General features: G+C 44.9%; 1 protein-coding gene across 1 annotated transcript; it reads left to right on the top strand.

Moving 5' to 3' along the window:
* Nucleotides 1–436: 436 nt before the first annotated feature.
* SNCG (synuclein gamma) lies at nucleotides 437–16,544 on the top strand. Its single transcript, XM_053983796.1, has 5 exons — nucleotides 437–1,037; nucleotides 5,988–6,029; nucleotides 6,900–7,027; nucleotides 14,959–15,036; nucleotides 16,160–16,544. Exons 1-5 carry the CDS (start codon nucleotides 917–919, stop codon nucleotides 16,187–16,189), a joined length of 399 nt encoding a protein of 132 aa, XP_053839771.1. The 5' UTR covers nucleotides 437–916; the 3' UTR covers nucleotides 16,190–16,544.
* The last annotated feature ends 2,182 nt before the right edge of the window (nucleotides 16,545–18,726 follow it).

Below are 18,726 nucleotides of genomic sequence, written 5' to 3'. Positions count from 1 at the left end.
GCTCTGCAGCACCAGCTCTGACGTGAGGAATGGTGTTTGGTGTGAGATGTTGTCTCACTCTGCGGCGGCAGAGCCGGGCTCTGTCTACAGCAACTCAGAGAAACAAATAGGAAACAGGATTTCCCCCGACAGGCGTCTGATTTTTCAGAAATGATCTGTTGTAATGGGATGTACAGCTGAACAAACCCCACAATTTATACAGAATGACTTCACACTTGACAAAACATAGCAGGTGGGACCTCAAGCTCGCTTCACCTGAGCACCAAGCTGTAGCTGGTTCCCTTTTTCTCAGGATTTACTAGAAGTAATGTTCTTGTAACCATTTTGTGCAGGGTGGATTCTGGTAACTGCAGACCAAGAAACCTTGACCCTGTTTGTTTGCTACAAATGCTGTCAGCGTTACGTGCTCTCCGCCCTCTGGGGCCCAGGAGAGCTGGTGTTTGGCTGCTGCTGCAGCCTCGGGAAGATGCCCTTTCAGGAACTCAGCTCTTCTGCTACAGTCTCCCTCTTCACTGAGACCATCCTTCACTGAAAGCATTGCAGCATATTTTAAAAGCTCTCTCTGTCTGGAAATTCTCCAGACAGCTCCTTACCTACTGCTGTCATCGTCCTCCTCTCCCCCTCCCTTATTAAAGCTTCCCAAGCAGATCCGTATCATTAATATTTCAGTATCAGCTGTACACGGGCATTGGCTACACTGCAGCACACTTCATCAATAAGAGCCAGCGAGGGCTGTGAGCTCTGCCACACTGCCTTCATCCAGCACAGGAGGAAGAGCAAAGGCAGAGCCTGCCAGAGAAGCCGAGTATCTGCCGAGGGTAAGGCTGCATCTCGCAGTCCCAGCCTTGAGGTGCTCTTTGCTGCTTTTGCTCCCTCATTCAGATCATCCCAGACAATACCCTAACAAGCAACAAGAATGGATGTCTTTAAGAAAGGTTTCTCCATTGCTAAAGAAGGTGTGGTGGCTGCTGCAGAAAAGACCAAGCAGGGAGTGACAGAGGCTGCAGAGAAGACCAAAGAAGGGGTAATGTACGTAGGTAAGAGAGAACTAGTTTTGATCTACTTCTGAGCATGAAAAGCTGTGTAGATTGTCTCTGCGAAAGACTGGGGAAATTATATGGTGTGGCTGAAGCTTGGGAGTGACTAGCAGGATAGTCTGGATAAGATCCTGAGCTCTGCAGAGTTGCTGTGTGAACCTAGGGTACCACAGCCTCCCTATGCCTCAGTTTCCCCAGCTGTAAGTTAGACATAGAAACCACGACTTCAGGGAAGGCAGAATGATGTTAAGGAGCAGATGCCCAGGTGTAAGGTTTGTTTGACTATTCACTGATTGTTTGCAGGGTGAGGCAGGCACTCTCCAGGCAAACAAGGACTGCTGGTCTCTGCCTTACCTCCACACTGGGAGGGACTCACTGAGGAGGTCCCTGAGAGGAGCCAGTGTTAGTAAGAGGGGATTGCAGGATGCATCTGTTTCCCCACAAACAAATGGGTTTGTCCTGAAATCCTTCTCCTGTTCACCGACCTCTTTCGTTGCCCTTGCACACATTAATCTTGCTTTACAAGAGACGCCCAAATTCCTTTTGCCCAAAGAATAGGATCTGGAAAACAGCATGCCTGATGTCCTGCCTGGAGACCTCTTTCACAATTAATGGGCTGAAACCTCCTCTTTCAAGGTCACCCTCAAAACCCACTATCTCCACTTATGTAGCACATGCAATTATATGGCTGGATGGTCAGATATTCCATATAACAAACTAAAGAGTCTTAGGTTCCCAAGACTGATTATCTCACTGCTGATTACTGCATTTCACACAGCTCTTTATTTTTGCTGGATGTGGGAATGTTTCTTTTTGTAGGAAAGTTTACATGCAGGCTCTTCCTCTATCTTACTGCAACATCCACAGCTGTACTTAGCTACTATATTTAAAACTGCTCTATTGCCAATAGCTACAGATATATATTTGTATGTTACAAATTAAATACAAAATTTGTATGTAGCAGGTCTGGTAATATTTTTATCTTGAAATTTTAAATACTAATTATTGGCATGCTGGAAATGAATGGATGTAACAGTTCATGTTTCAATTTGAAGCTGACCCACAAGAAAAAAAGGTAAGCAGCATTCTTGTAAACAACTAAACCAACTACATACAGTAAGTGAAACACCAGTCTAAGAAATGTCATGTGTGGGTGTCACATTGTGGCATCGTTACTGCTCCACTTGCTTCCAGATCTGAGTTGTGTTTGGGTTATTCAGAGTTTTTATACATAATTTCTCACATCTCTTTTCAGTCACGTTGTACAGCTCCATACTGTGACCTGGTTTTCATTGTTGCACAAGAGGTCTCTTTAGGAGATTCTAACCTTTTCAATAAAGTTTCTATGAGCCTAAAACTAAAAGCCTTGAAACCTTAATCTCTGAATGAGGATCAAATAAGGATCAAGGTGAGGATTAAGTGCTTTCTCCTTTTATTGGTTTGGTTTGTTGGTATACTGCTGGTTCCTGCCCTGTCATGCACTGGACAGAGCTTTGCCTTGGCCTCATTCAGTTCCTGTTGGGAAGCTCAGCCCTTTAGAGAAAATTCAGTCTTTCACAGGCAGGAAAAATAAAGACCAGATGCTGATTAGCTCAGAAAATGGGGGTTTGGTTTTAATAGCCAGAGAAAGTGGAGGTGTGGTATATTGGTTAAAACTGGAATGATTAGTATGTTGTTCATGCTGCCTTTTGTCACTCCACATAAAGAGTAAATCAGAGACCTGAACTGTTCCTTCCTTGCTTCTTCCCTTGCAGAGCCCTATCCCAGCAGCTTCACCTAGAGCATTAGGTGATGAGACTTGAATTTTTGGATGCTAGGAGAGAATAATACTGTATTGAATCTCATGGGTCTTTTGAGAACATCAGGAAAGAGAGCAAAATCCCCAGGGCCTAGGATGGATGAAGTGGATCCCTGACTTTTATTCAGGTTTGTGTTAACTCATTGCTGACTCTCTGAGGAGGATTCCAAACGTCTGGGCACAACCACCATGTCTGGTGAGTCACTTGCTGCTGCCCAGGAGAAGAAAATAATACTCACTCAGAGGCATCTGTCTGGAGTGAACAGCATCACTGGGACACTGGCCACCTCATCCCCCCTCTGATCCATACAGGTTCAGCTCCCACAGCCCATGGCAGGCAGGAGATGCCTCCCTCCTGTGCTGAGTCTGCAATGCGGTGCTCCTGCCCTGCTGCCAGCCTTGCTGAACCGGTGGGGTAGAGAAGAGAGTGCACGAAAGGAGAGGGAGAAGTCCTGTAACATGGGTCACCTTTGTGCTTGGGGAAATCGTCTGCTCTCCAAATTCTAACAGCCTCTGAGTGTGCTGAAGTGTCAGGAGATCCCTGCATGGTTAGTGTGGATCCAGCAGTTGGTTCAGTGGGCTCTCTTTTTAAATTTATTTTGAATAGGGGTGTAAGTGATACTGAAGTTAATTATTGAATTTAATGCAAAGCCACATCAGAGTATTGAGTCATTAGTACTGTTTAATGCTATGGTTCAGGAAGCCTCAACAAAGAATGCACTTGTAGTTTTCCAGAATGATTTTCGACCCTGTATGTTGCAGAAAGCCCCAACACACCGAGCTGTGTTTAAACTGAGTGATTCCTGCAGGACTTAATGCACATCAAAATATCCCTTTCCACTCTAGACCTTCTCCCAGGGCATAGTGCTCCACCATCTCGGTCCCACCCTGGCGGTCCCAAAGCACTTGCGCATGACTCACGGCACTCAGAAGAGGCAGGCCGCATGAACTTTTAATTCTGGGTACACAAGCTGCAGGCAAGGACTAATGAGTGAAATGAGATTGAGCATCAGGTGATTGCTTTCTGATTCAACAGATGCGGGCTGCTGGCAGAAGTGTGCGCCGGAAGGTCGGGTTTCATGCGGTGCATAATGGATGGGAGCCTGAGTCATCGGGTGTGGCTGGGCTGGGAGGATGAGGCGAGCTCTCCCCAGGCTGCAGCAGTCACTCTTCCCAATGACATTGCTTCTGTCATGAAATGGATTCGGATGTTTTTCTTCTATCTGCATCCCTCCTTTCTGGAATTATTTTCCATCCGCAAATATAGCACCTGCTCATTCCTCTTCCTCGTAAAAGAATTGAGCCCAGATAGTCACCTTAAAAGTCTGGCAAAAAACATACAAAACTGCAGCTCTTGTCTCACTAAGAGTGTTTGCTGCAAAACAGCAAAGGCATGAAAGGCTGGTACAGCAAATCATGTACTTTGCTTACCTGTCAACTGCTGTTTGACCAAAAAGCAGCAAAGGGCTAAGCTTGAGGATCTGAGTCTAATATGAGACAACCTTGTATGTCAAATCAATATTGTGGCACTCTTTTCTTGGAATGCTGCTGGGAGGGAAAGCGAAGCACGATGGTGTCTGAATTGAACCTTGTGTGTTTGGCCCATTCAGGGGCTCACATTCGTGCCTTGAGACTTGCACCTGCTCTGCTCAGTGCTGTGCTTCTGCACAGGTTTGTGTATCATGGGCACCATTATTAAATCCAGTTCACAGCAGTGCACACGTATCATATTCATCATTGGGAAGTCAGCTTACAGCAGTAACAAGTTAAAGGTACAAAGATTTCGTTTCTTGACTTTTAAGACAGTTTGGATGGGTGGAGTGAAATGTTGAGGGCATATTGTGGTAGAACAGTTTTGTTCTGCCCCAGGCAAACATTGTAACCACCAAAATAAATCAACAATTGAGAATTACATTCTGTAATACACAAAATGTATCAGGCAGAACAGAGCTGGGCTGGACCTGTTGTTATCAGGGCACTGCACCTGTTTTACTTCTCAGGCTGTTAATGAGAATGAGCTGTGGTTTGTAGCTTGGTTCTCCCACCACACCCGTGGATGCTCCACTCTCATGGAGTCAAAAATCTGCCTGGTTGTTGTCCATTTTTATCATTTTGATAGTTGGCTATAGAAATCCTTTTGTTGTATCAGTATGGGAAACCTGAAGAAAACCTGTATAGGTGCAGATGATTTGCAATATACAGTAAAGTGGGACCAGTGGAATATTTTGGCTTGTGTTTATTTAACTTCCAAGAGAGATAAATTTGATTCTTTATTTTTTTAATGTGTAAAGCACCTAGTTACCATGGGGGCTGCCCATGTACCACATGATTTAACTTATCTGCAGCAGTATCAAGTAGAAAGGATCTATAGCTTGTCACTTCAAGCGTGGAGGAAAATCACAGAGATTAATTATTCCTCAGGGCTATTTATGTTGCAAACTGAATACCTTCACATCCTGTTAGCTTTTTAGCATTGAGAACAGCAAGATAAATTACAATGTAAGCATACATATGGTGTATTTTCATAATGTGAGATAAAACCATCTGTTTTCTGTGCATTGCTGTGAGCAGGCACTTACAGCCTAGGCTGAGGCACCAAACTGGGAATCTAGTAAGCAGGTATGTAGGAAGTAGGTGGTGGTTCTGTAAATTCAGTGTCAGATTTCTCCAGTCTTTATTAGTGGTATAGAATGAGACTTAAATGACCACTGCAGCCAAGTATCCCACTGAAAGGCAGGGTAGTGTCATGGATGTGACTTCTTGTCTTGGAAGAGTGAGGTAGGTGAGATGTTACCAGGTGATTTTATTTACAGTCATTTTTACAACTAACTTAGTTGATTTACCACCACTCAACTGCTCATTTTGGAAATATTGCAGGGACAATTTTTGATAAACAAGGTTTTTCAGGTCTAGGCATCTCCAGAGAATTTGCTATTGAAGTTCTCCAACTCTCAACACAAAGGTACTCATTGGCTTTACTGGGGAGGGAAGCTGGTCTCTTTTCTGACTCTACAAATGGTTTGTGTCTGAGCAGGAGGTACCAGCAGCACCTTGGCTCCCCACTGCACTTCCTCAGAGCAGGAAGCCATCTGTGTCCAGAAATCAGAGTGTAATTTCCAGGCAGCACTGATGGATTGTGTTTCCTTTCACAGGCACCAAGACCAAGGAGGGTGTAGTGCAAAGTGTGACCTCAGGTAAGAGCACAGCCCGACAGGGATGTGGAAATCTGTGGTGATTGTTTGACCTCTTGGGAAGGCAATCAGCCCTGCCAAGTGGGAGGTCTCTGTGGGACACCACTGATCTGCCTGACCTTCCCACTGAATGGAGGCTGCTTGCCAGGAGTGATGGTTCAGGGTCTGGCATTTGCAGTGGACATGGATGGGAGAAAATATTTAATCAGTAGAGTAGGTCAGAAAAAATCTAACACAGGTCACTTGGCAGACTGGGATGATTCACAGCTATTTAGACATTTCACAATGTCAGGTGCACAGCCCAGCACACAGAGAGTATTTACTTGCATCAGACCCTGTCTGGCCAAAACTGGGTCTTTGGGAGAGTCCTGTCAGGCAGTTGCAGAGTCAGGGACCTAAAGGTCCCTTCTAGGATATCCCCAACTCCAAGGAGAAGCAGCCATATGGACTGTCCTGAAGGAAGATTAATGGATCCTTTCCCTGGAGAATTTCATAACTATTGCTGTTTTCTGCCAAGGGGTATTAAATCAAACAGAAAGTAACCTGGAAAAGGTTATGCACAGTCTGCAATGCAAAATACCTTATTTACACTGTTGTCTCTTAGTATCTGATAGTGAATTTTTCATTCTCTGGTTGCCCACAAAGACTGACAGGCTGCAGTGCTGCTCTCTAAGCAGCATTTTGTGCCAGAAAAAAATCCTCACATACACAATCTAAATTCAGACGTGATCTCATCTAAAATATCCAAACAAGGACTGCAGCAGGGCTAATTTCTTCTTTTATATCAATGCCATCATTTGTCATCCCAGGGAATTTGGCAGCCTTCTGGCAGTGTCTAGTTAGCTGACTTTTCTGCTTTTGTTGAAACTGCAGTTGCTGAGAAGACCAAAGAACAGGCCAACATGGTGGGAGAAGCTGTAGTAGCCAGCGTGAACACAGTGGCAAACAAGACTGTAGAAGGAGCAGAGAACATCGTGGCCACTACAGGAGTTGTAAAAAAGGTGTGTTTGTTTCTTCTATGATGGGCAGGACAGAAAAGCCCTTGAATTAACCTGCAAACATTTACAGTTGATGGTTTTGCTTATTTCATGAAAGGTTTTCAGCAATATCTGCTTTTGTAAAATACTTAATATTTTCACATAATGCCTAATACAGTCACAGAGTCATATCATTTGAAAGGGACACCTTGAGATCATCCAGTCCAACCCCCTTAGGGCCAATGAGAGAGGACTGTCCCAATGAGTTTTGAATATCTCCAGGGAAGTAGACTCCACAATATCCCTGGGCAACCTGTGCCAGTGTTTGACCACCCTCACAGGAAAAAAGAGACTTGTTTTCTTCTGTTCAGATGGATACATTAATCACTTGGTGCCTATTGTCTCTTGTCCCATCAGTGGGCACTGCTGGCAAGATTCTGGCTCTCCATTTTCTTACGAATGTCGACAAGCATTTTTCCCAGGGACTTGAGTAGAAATGTGTGTGGGCTGCAGTGAGCGTCTGGACTGAGTCAGAGCTCAGGGATGTGCAGAGTGGGCAGGCACGGGAGCCTGCACTTGCCCTCACCCCCGTGCCGTGCTGCTGGGATGCACAGGCTCGCCCTGGCCACGGCAGCTCCGGAGGCAGAAGAGGGCAGCAGCAAGCCAGGCACAGCCTGGTTCCAGCAGAAAGCCTGACCCTGCTGCTCTGCTTCGTGCTGGTTTGACAACAACCAAGTGCTTATTGATAAAAGGCCATGTGACCCGAATTGTGTACGGATTAAGCCAGACTCAGACAAGGCATCTTCTGTCCTCCAGCCTAATTTGACAAACGGGGCTGCTTCAAGTGAGGGGATTAAGGGGCGTCTGAAGGAGCAGAACAGTTCCTTCCATGAAGGCAGAGTTGATCATTAGAGAAGATGTTTTGGTAACAAACAGCACCCATTTGTACAGCAGGAGACCAATACTTGGCAGCTCTTAGGTAAGCCTGTCTCTTTCTCCTCTTCAGAGAGTGTGATCAGTGCTGTTGATGGCCACATGAGCTTTATGAGTCACAGCAAACCCAAACCCAGAATCAAAGCAAAGCCAGGCTGGCCAAAATAGTTTTAATTGTTCAGATAGTGAGCTGATTAATTTCCTGACCTGCACATAAACACATTGTGATGTGAGACAAAACTTCTACACAGCATATAAATCCTGAGAGAATAGCCTAACAAAAGAGGAGAACAGCAGCTACAAGTGACGCAAAATGTCCTCGTGAAAGCATGTGAAAAGGGCAGATACAGGAGTTCTGCTAAACCCTTGGGATAAATTTAATCTCTATTCCCACAGGGAACAGCAGTTAGGCTGCAGGAGTGCAAACAGCAGTTCCTAATTCCATGGGGCCAGAATACCTCTTCCTACCTTTTGACTGACCATGGGGTGTGATTGACCCAGGAGAGTGAGGAATTTGCTGATGGTAGGAATCCTTGCTGCAGATAGCAAGCTGTCTCCCCTCCAGCAAGGACTGAGCAGCAGCAATCCTCTTCTCCTTTCCTCTTAAGTGAGAATCCCACCTCAAAGATTGACAGCTACAGTTTACAGCTGATTTCAGAGCTTAAACCAGTGCAGGTTTTCCAGAGAGCATCTGAACTGTCATTCTGATGTCTTCCACTGATGTCTGGTTGCATAGACTTAAAATGGAGATTGATTAAGAAATAAAAAATTGGGATGTGTCACATGCCAAAGAGCAGACTAAATGGAGCCAGGAAACTGTTTTGGGTACAGTGTCATGCCAAACAGCAGAGGTGCTGAGGCAGCAGACTGAAAACAAATAGAGAAAAACAAGAAAAATCACAGGAGAAAAAAATTCAGAAAAAGCATTTGTTTCTGTGTAAGAGGGTTCTGCTGGATTAGTTCAGCTTAGGAGTGCAAATCTTTTATTCATACTCACCATACTTTAGCATGTAGCTAGACACCTTTTAGATCCAGCTAGACACAGAAGAATGGGCTCCACACACACATGAATTGCATCCCCACTGCTAATGGATAATTGCCATGGAGCCAAAGCTGCTCCAGAGGGAGGGCCCTGAAAGAAGTATAAGGAGTTGTGCTGGGCTTTCAGCACTAGCTGCTTTTTCTCCAGAACTGCTCCTATCATGTTACACAACTTGCTAATGGAAATACATTCAGAGTCTGCCAATAGCAGCACCAGGCACTGTAATGCATGAGGGAGACCCACTGGAGATACACTAAGAGTGATAATGTATCACTTTTAAATGTTTAAACAGTGAATATCCACTGTTAAAATCCTGCAGTCCTGGAAGAATCACAAGCATTTCAGCCCCAGAAGTTTGAGAGAGCATCCAGTCCTGAGACTTGTTTGTGCTCCATACTATCCTCCCTCTTTCTAATTGCACAGAGCATTTGCCAACATCTTATTTGTGTTTTCAACTATCTCCAGTGTTGTTCCCTGCACTAGAAGGGCTGTTCAAAGTGCCAGGGATCTGTGAATGCATGGCACTGAGCAGTGCTTGGGGTGAGGCGGGGCTGGGGACTCCAGTGGCCTAGACGGCATGTCCCCAGCTGGCCATTGCCGGTGTTAATATCAATTACGGAGAGCTTGTTGACATTTAGTCTGTGCATTTGACAGCTGGGATCAGTGGCAGGCGCACATTAGGAAAGAGAAGGCTACTCTAAGGGTTTTGGATTAAGTTTTGCTCAGGATAGCCATGGGGTGTAGGTGTATCAGATGGTGACTTTGGCCTTGGGAAGGAATTCAGCCCTTTGTTGCATCACAACAGGCACTGAAAGGTGAACACCCTGGCAGCCTGCTGTTCCTTATTGTCCTTGTGGGGAGCACTCAGAGCCATGCAGAAGGAAATGGGGCTGAAGTAACCCTACACCTATGGAGGGATGCCAAGCACCAGATGAGAACAACCTTGAGTTGTGCTGACACTGCCTGATAGGGCTTTGGCACTGACCTGGTCACTGCTGAGTACAAGAAAGAATTGACTAATCTGGGGGAGTTTTTAAGTATCAAGTAAAAAAATCTGTAAATTAAGAGATTATAAACCCTGTGCAATTTTTCCGCTGCCAAAAGGAATGAAACCAGTCAGTAGTGTGTTCTGTCTGTGGCTTTGTACCCATCCCCATCCCTGGGGTGGACATTAAGAGATTCCAGTGAGATAACCACCCACTAAATATCCCTGTCTTAGAAGAGGATTAATGCTTCGTCTGTATGACACAGCACAGAGCTTGCTGCAATGCAGACACCACGTGGCTGGGAACAAGCCCATGTACCTACACACGCTGTCAAAATGTCCCTCAGGGTTTGGAACAATTTCCCCAGTAACTGATGCTTCCTTACGCCTTCCACCTAAATCTTCTCTTTAGATCTATTTGTCCTGTCAGTTTTTATGATTTAGTTGTCAGTTCATGACTCTGTCACTTTGAATTGGCTCTGATCTGTTTTTTTACTTCAACCCATTAATTAAATGAGCGTTTGTCAGTTATGTGCAACCGCTGGGCGCGTTCGCTGGATCACAGCGTTTCTGTGCACCTGATCTGGCACACATGGGCCGCACCCACGCCATGGCTCATCTTTCATAACAACTGCACATCTTGAATGGGAAAGGCAGCTGCTCATGGCCTTAATTCCCTTCACTTACACCCTGTGACACCTCCGATGCAAAGACAGTCTGTCGCACGGAAGGAATTAGAAGCAGAAACTGAGTGACCTTCCTGTTCAAGTTAGATTGGGCTGGGCAAGTGCCACAAGGAGAGAGCAACCAAGGGCATCTGAGAAGCCACCAAGGGCAGAGCTGCTAAGCAGGAGAAGCAGGGAAATCAACAGGCAAACTACCCAACAATTAGGTAGAATAAATAGTTGAAACTTGTTCCCCTTTGTATTCAAGCTTCCCTGTACTTAGTTGATGGAGTGATGCATCCCAGTGGTATCTTTCCACATGTCATGGAGCACGGGAGACTGCACAAGCGACATGGAGTGGGGCACTCTGCCTACAGGCACTTTTTCTGTGCTCCCCTCTCAGTCTCATTAGTGCATTCAGGCAGACATTTTCCCATGCAAAATAGCTGAGTTAGTGGCATTGGTGAAGCCTGAAAGCCTAGAAGACCATGGATGGATGTACTCCATGGCTCAAGGCTGCAATCCCATAGGATACACATTAAATATGTATCATTTGTATAAGCGGTCCCAGGAGACTCTCAGAGAGTCTGGCTGTGAGCTGGATAAAAAAAAAGCCACCACAAAAGACTACCTGGATTTGTAGGCTAAGACAGGAATCCTGCATGCCCATCTGTCTGTCCTGTTGGTGGGTCCACTCACTTTAATCAAGGGTTGACCCCTTAGTCAGAGCTGTCAGCATCACTCTGAGCACTCAGCCTGAAACCTGTCCAGGACAGCTCGTCCACAGGACCTGCCAGGCTGCCTGAGGTTTTCCTAGGGAGTGGTTTGGGGATGCTGCCAGGCAGCATCGTGTTTGCTCCAGCACCCAAGGTCAGGAGCACTACAGGAGGCTGAACCTCTCCACCTTATGCAATTGATGTCCCTTTGAGGGCCCTTGAATTTGTAGCACATTAGGCTGCCAGTGAACCTCTCTGGCATTTCAGCCTTAAAATAATAATAATGAAATCTTGCTTGCCACTGAATTTGTTGAGATTTGATGAGTATATTCCAGCATCCAATATCTGGACTGTTTTCTCTGTTATATAAGGACAATAATCTTAGTAAGATTGTTTATGTCTGAATATTTGGGGACAGCAACAGAACTCCCACTGGCCTGTAAGATAATATAGACAAAAAATACAAATTCCACTTCATATATGGATTCAGACAGTAGACAAGTCAATTGCTGAAGAGCTGAAAAAGGTAATTTCATAGAACCTGTGAAAATGAGAAACTGAGGGATTAAATTGTAATTAATTTCTCCCAGTATTTCTGGGCTTTTAAAATCAGTTTTTAAAAACCTTATTAAAATATCCGAACCAAGAAGCCTATAGTACAGTCTATTTAAAATGCCTTACCATTACACAGGAATATGTTTATAAATGGCAGGTCTTAATTTGTTGAGTTTTTAATTATTGATAGCTGAACATGTACCTCTGTTTCATAACCATAGCAAAATATTGTATTTTATATATAGAGATCTCCTGTGGTGTATATATTCTACATAAAAAATATTTTTAAACACACAACATATTTAAAAGCTTGTGTACTATTCTTGGAAGGAATTCTGAGGTCTTGTATTTCACTTAACTATTATGTTCGAGTACTTCACTTTTCTTTCTTCACTAGCAAAAAAAGATTCAAGTGCCCACCAAAACCAGAAGAAATTAGCCCATAGCAAACTAAATATTTAATTTTATTTCCATTTAAAATACTTTTTTTCTAAGAAAGTACCTAATTTCTGAGGGGGAATATTTGGCTTGCCCTTTAAGAGCAGGAGGAGCATTACTAATTGTTTCATGGTTTCAACATGCCTTTAGCTTAGAAAATGTTGCCCCTTTTAATGAGGAGATGAGCACTGACAGGAATGGCGAAACTCTTTCTGCCCCCCAAGGAAGCTGGATTTTCACCCCTTCTCTCTTGCCCGGCATTGTTCTGTGAGTCAGTGTTATAGCTGGAGCTGGTGCCCAGGAATTTCTGGCTCCTTGTGCAAAGTGAAGACCCCTACACCACATGGTCCTCCTCTGTATATTGTCTTCCTGAGCAGTCCCTGCAATCCCCAGCCAGGTGCCACCCAGCTGAAGAATGCAGCCCTTCCCCATCTCCTGCTCCCTATTCTGGGCAGGGTGGAAGCACGTGAGAAAAAGGCTGTGAAGCGACATCCCTAACACAGCCTGACACCTCTTCATCCTGCTATTGTACTGGTTCCTCCAACATAGCTTAGAAACACCCTCCAGAAACTCAGTTGCTTCCCTTTCTAAAAATAGATGGTTGATTTTTAGCCTTCTGAAGCAGTCTTGGCAGAGAACACAACCCAAGGGATCTAACAAGCACCACAATAGCTGAACAGGGATTCTCCAGCCTATCCAATACTCTTGGATAAAGTGTCCCAGGGGTGGTCCTGAGAAAGGTGTCCCTCTCCCAGGACTCTTTCTACATCTACCAGAGCCAAGCTCCCTGCCCACAGGAACAATAGGTGGGCATACCCTGTAGAAAGATGGAGTGCACTGCACTGGTCCTTGTGTTACTGTGAGCTGGTCTCCAGTTTTCCCATTGCAGCTCACACTTTAGGCAGTTGCCTTTGATTGACCTTCACGATTTCACACAGCAATTGGCAACTCCACCTGCAAAACACTATGAAATACCTGCTGTTGCAGCTGTTGTCAGTGGCTTGCATTGGAGGTTTCTTTCCTTTCCACCTAATAGTCAAAAATCTGTTTGTAAAGCTTCAAAATACAATTTGAGCCTATTTACCTGCTTTGGCCTAATGTGCGCTGTTGAGTTATAAGGTGTAGATATGCAAAGTATAATGTAAATGCAAATGTAAAGTGCTTTAAACCCACAGGCTGGATCCTGAGGCTGGATGAGCATCCACAAATTCAGAGCTGTTTGCTGGCAGCAGGAGAGCTGACTCATTTTAGAAAGACTGTGACCGAGTGGCTGCATCAGAGCAGTGGCCTCTCCTGAAGAGCTGCAGGTCTCCCTGCAGGAGAAACTGGCTTCCATGATGTGCAGTTTGATGTCATTTGGTTACCTGGGCTTGCTTAAAATAGCTCAGGCTGGTACCAACAAGAATCATTTCAGCCAACAATGCAATGCAAGTTAAGGGCAGGTTCCTTAGGAGAAGATGGTCACACTGTGCTTCTCATCTGGAGACACCTGCAGCACATGGTGCTCTCCATAAGCAGACTTATCAGCTCTGGTCTCAGCAGGGAGATGGAGGAATGCCTGCAGCTGTGACAGACATGAGTACAGGGCTGCAGTTCATTCTTTGGCTGTTTTCTGTCTCCAGTGGATTGATCTTATGGATTGATCTTACAGTAGCCTTCATGGAGAGCAGGAAGTCCATAGGTAGGACAAGCAGGTTGCAGTGCTTCCACCTCCTGGCTCCCCTTGCTGCCACAAATGGATCTGAAGTTCAGTTTTCAGATTTAAGTTTCATGGGCTCTACCTTGTATCTATGTAACTCCATCTATTTTTCCTTTTTACTTCACATCACCTTTTTTCACAAATTCAGTCCAAAAAGCGGCAGGCATGGCAGGGATGTTATCCCATTGATGAGAACAGTTGTGGCTGGACAGGAAAGTAAGGACATGTGTGAAAAGGAAAAGTAAAGTCCCCTAAACACATGGAGCATAAAGTTCTGTTTACAGTAGGTTTGGCAGGGATGTTGATTTGCATTGCATCAGCAGCAGCACCAAGGAAAGTGGTGGCCTTGTGTTTCCAAAATGTTGAAATTTATAACTTTGCCTTCCGTGAAAAATTGACTTTTCCTCTCCATAATGTATGTGTCTCTGGTTCCCTCTATGGTGGCCCTGACTTCATGTGGGAAGAGAGTCATTCAGGGGAGCTGCTGGGCATGTGTGCTCAAAGGGAACAGAGAAGCTTAATAATTTTAGTTGAGTTCTTTGGTGAGAACTGGTGAGTGTTTAGGGTAAGGTAATGTGGGGAAAGGCTGGGTATAGCCTTGCTATACATAAATTTATTTGTTCCTTCCAAATTTCTTCACATTGATGGAGTCAAACCTCTGGGCTCAATGATAGAAAAAGAACTTATTTTCTGTATGAAAAAGACCCTAAACCAAGCTGTAAGAAATTGAGTTGGCTTTTTCATAGATATCTGCTCAAACCAGCTGCACGACCAAAATGGATTTCAAGCAGGATCTGCCATCTATTAAAGCTGCTATTCAGCTTGCGTGTGTAATGCTCACCCCCCTCTTGCACAGCCTAAGATTAGGGCGATGACTCTGCATGTGGCAGCAAGGACAAACATCTTGCTTGTGACTTGGCAGGAGGACCTGGCAGCACCACAGCCACCCGAGCAGCCCAGGCTGGAGGGAGAGGGGGCCCCGGCAAGCGCTGGCGGAGAGGTGAGTGGTGCCACGCCCCGCTGCCCCGGGCTCTCTGTGCCACACCTGGCCTCTTTCTGGGTTACTGGTTTCCCCCTGGTCTCCCCCTTGCCACTTGTGGCTCTAGAACTGCCATGCAAGGAGCCCATCACTGTTCCCACTTCACTGAGTTATTGGACAAAAACCTGAGCTCATCTGTTCTTGTTTTTGCCACTTCCTTATCTTGGGAATTTTCCATGAGCAACAGATGGACAGATTGCAAACTACTGCCTGATTTGGGTTGATTTTGGGTACAAATGCACATATTAAAGTTAATGCTGTCCTGTGGTTCTGTCATCATATAGAATAGCTTTTTTGTGTTTGCTTGCTTTCGAAGATGTGCCATGCTTTAGAAGAGATTTAGATAACAAGTTAGGTTTTTCTATAGATTTTTCTGTATTTAAATTAGTTCATTTAATTTTTGAACTGTTCTACCTGCAATGTTCTTTTGAAGCCCTGGGTCAAAAATTTGTCTCTGGGCCAATTTCAGCTCTTGAACAAGGATGACTTTTTGTCCAACACGGACAACAGGGGCAAACACTTCTCATGTGGTATTTCCTTTACAATTTCAGTGTTAAGGCCTTTGTCTGTCCCTTCCACAAGTACTGCATAAACCCAGACCCCAGTTTTCAGCCTTTCTGAAGCTCGGGCTGTTTTCATGGTTCCCAAAGCTCCTGAAAGTCTCATCTTGCATCTCCCACCTTCCTCCAGCCATCACTCCCCACTGCCAGTCCCAGAAATGGGCCCCATAATCCCACTGGCTGCATGGCTACACCAGTGCTGATGTCAGGCAGCAGCAGACCCAGAAGCACAAAGCAGGACACTCCTGCCAGTGAAGCCTGGCCCCATATTAACTTGGTTCCCACCACGTGTGAATTCACACCTTTGTTTACCCCAGAGATCTGAGTTACTCCAGGAGTGTGTCAGGTTTCCAGAAGGAATAGATAATTCATTTATTTTCTGCATCACCTCTGGTCCTCATTGCTTTTAGCTGTTTGTAGGGTTTTGTATAGAGACTGTCAGCATTAATTTTTCTCCTAAATTTATTTATTTATGTTTTCCACTGGAAATATTTACCTGTTTTCTTACCTATCTTCTCTCACAGGGTGAAATTGAAGGTGATCCATCAAGTTAGGGAATTCTTGCTCAAAAGCGACCATTCCAAGAGCATACATGGAACTATTAGCTGATACCACAACAGGAAAATCCCACTGTCCATAGGCTAACTACGTTCAGCTCTGTAGTCTTGCACTTGCCTCATAAACCAGTCATACAATATATGTAAGCCAGACTCCTCTAATTGTAAGTAACGTGCAGGTGTGTACTGGGCTGTGTGTCTTTCCCAACCTCCCTCCTGGCCTCCCAGTTGCTTTGTGTATTTTGGTTGGACTCACGAATCTGTGTCTTGCATCCATATGCACTGGCACTTGGGATCTCTAGGCATTGTGGAAATATTCTTTTTTTTAATTAATAAAAAGTGTTTGAACAAGTTTTCTGTCTTGTTGGCTTTGTTTGCACGTTTTAGATGTGGATCCTTCCAGTCTGATGCATTCTTCCTGTAAAAGTGCAGTACTAGAATACTTAAAACTGTAAGGGCCTTAAATCACGTTTTAAGAGATGAAGAATATGAAAAATTGTATTTCTGAAAACAGTACTGTAGGTAGGCTGGCTTTCTGTCAAACAAATATTTCACTTTTTAAATACTTGCCATGTTTAAGAGAGAATGTGAGGGTGATATTGGATGAAAGGAAGCTTTTTAAAGGAATGCGAAAGTGATGTTGAGCTCAGTTTATTCTGTTTGCACCAGAAAGCTGTCCTGACATCAGGATGTAACAAGCTGCCAGAAGGTAATTAAAGAAATGTGATGGACACCAACTGACCTGATCAGAACTGCACGGCTGCTGGCAGGGATGGGTAGGGTTGCTGTGAAACACGTGAGTGTGAGGGCAGGTGCCAAAGGAGAATCTCCTGGTGCATCACGAACACGGAGCTGGTGTCGGTTACAGCACTCGCTCAGGCTGCAGATCAGCTGCTGAGTGAGGGCAGCAGAGACCCTCCACATTCACCAGGGTAGAGAGCAGGAAAATGTTGCTGTAAATAATGGGCTAAGTTTAAAGCACATCAATAGGTATGGATTAAAAATGGGTTCTTTTATTTACCTGCAGGAAGAGCACCCACGAATCCAGGAGAAGCCAGTGTAAACTGTTGAGATTTAAACTGCTTCAAAACCAGACCAATAATCTTCATTAAGCTGCTAAATGATGATGACTATGGAAGGTATTACAGAAGAGACTTGCTGTGGCATGGAAGCATCTAGCAAGTGTGCTGGCAGCCCCTCTCAGGCATAACAGTATGTGTAAAGCATTGCCTTGCAGAGACCACAGGATTTCCATCCCAGTGGGTCTTTGATCTCAACACAGAAAGGGAACAAAAGAGCTCTAGCACAGGTAACAAGGACCCTCAAAGGAAGATGTATCTGCTATGTGCATACTCTTTTCTGATGTCCTGCAAGTATCTGCCAATTAAACAGAGTAACTAAAATTGAGGCCAAGGTAAGAGGACATAAAGAGATATTCATGCCCAGCAGCAGGAGACTGGAGTCTATTCTTGGTGCTCACTAGAGAGGAACAGAAAAACCTTTTGCTCAAAATCTTTGCTTTATGGGGATACAAACAAAAGTGTTTTTCAAAAAAGTGTTTTGCAAAAAAAATAGGAGGTGAATGCCTTCAATATGTAGGGTATGCATGGGAGGCAGGAGCAGGCTGTAACTCAAAGGAGCAGTAAGCTGCTTCCCAAATGCCCATCTCTCAAGCAGGCTTTGCCCCTGGTTCCAAGGGCTTAAACCAGGAGAGAATGGTAATTACTGAGCTAAGAATGCCATGCCACATCTCTGCCACACTGAGCTATGTGGCTGCTTGGGAGGGCAGCATGCAGCTCTCTGTGTTTCCTTCCCTGTGGGAGGGAAAGTCTTTTACCAGTATTTACACACCTGTATCTGGAATTGTGAGACTGAAAACACTGCTTGACTACTGCCCAACATTTGGGCACCAAAAGTGTCCGAATGTTTCCTACAGATCTGCCTCTGCACTTGCCTGCCTTTCATGTGGGAGAGCACTGCTCAGGGCCCAGGCAGGAGCAGTCCCTGCAAAGGTCTGGTCTAGACCCATGGCAATCAGAGCCCACAGAGTGTTTATGTATCTTGCACAGGCAGTCCCAAGTCTTGGAGAGCAGACACCAGGACATGCAGTTTCCTCCCACATGAGTACCCTGTGTCTGTGAGTGGGAACAGGGTAGTGCTGTGCCCATGCAATGGCTCAGTGAGCCTCTGTTTCCTCCCTGTCCCTTCTTCAGACTGGCTGTCACCCAGCTGTGGGGAGCAGAAGCCAGAGGTCTGAGCCACATTTGTCAGAGGTAAGAAAGGTTTCTTGTTTCTTTTGAAGTAGAAGGGTCTTTGATTAAAGAGACAAAATATTGTTTATTAATTATTCAACTAAACTTTGTTGTACGTCTGTTTAGTTTGTTGAAAGGAAGTCTATGCTTTCAATGAGTATTCAGACAAGTGTAATGAGAGGTGATGGAAGGGAACTGAAAAGTGGAATGATGGAGGAGATGTGTCAGAAACATCCCACAGGAGAAGGTACTTTCACTATGGAAGTACTGGGACCCCCTGCC

The sequence above is a fragment of the Vidua macroura genome, chromosome 8 (assembly GCF_024509145.1).
Source record: "Vidua macroura isolate BioBank_ID:100142 chromosome 8, ASM2450914v1, whole genome shotgun sequence".
In the NCBI taxonomy this organism is placed as follows: domain Eukaryota; kingdom Metazoa; phylum Chordata; class Aves; order Passeriformes; family Viduidae; genus Vidua; species Vidua macroura.
Note: the sequence above shows the minus strand (reverse complement) of the source record. Positions and strands in the feature narration are given on the sequence as shown.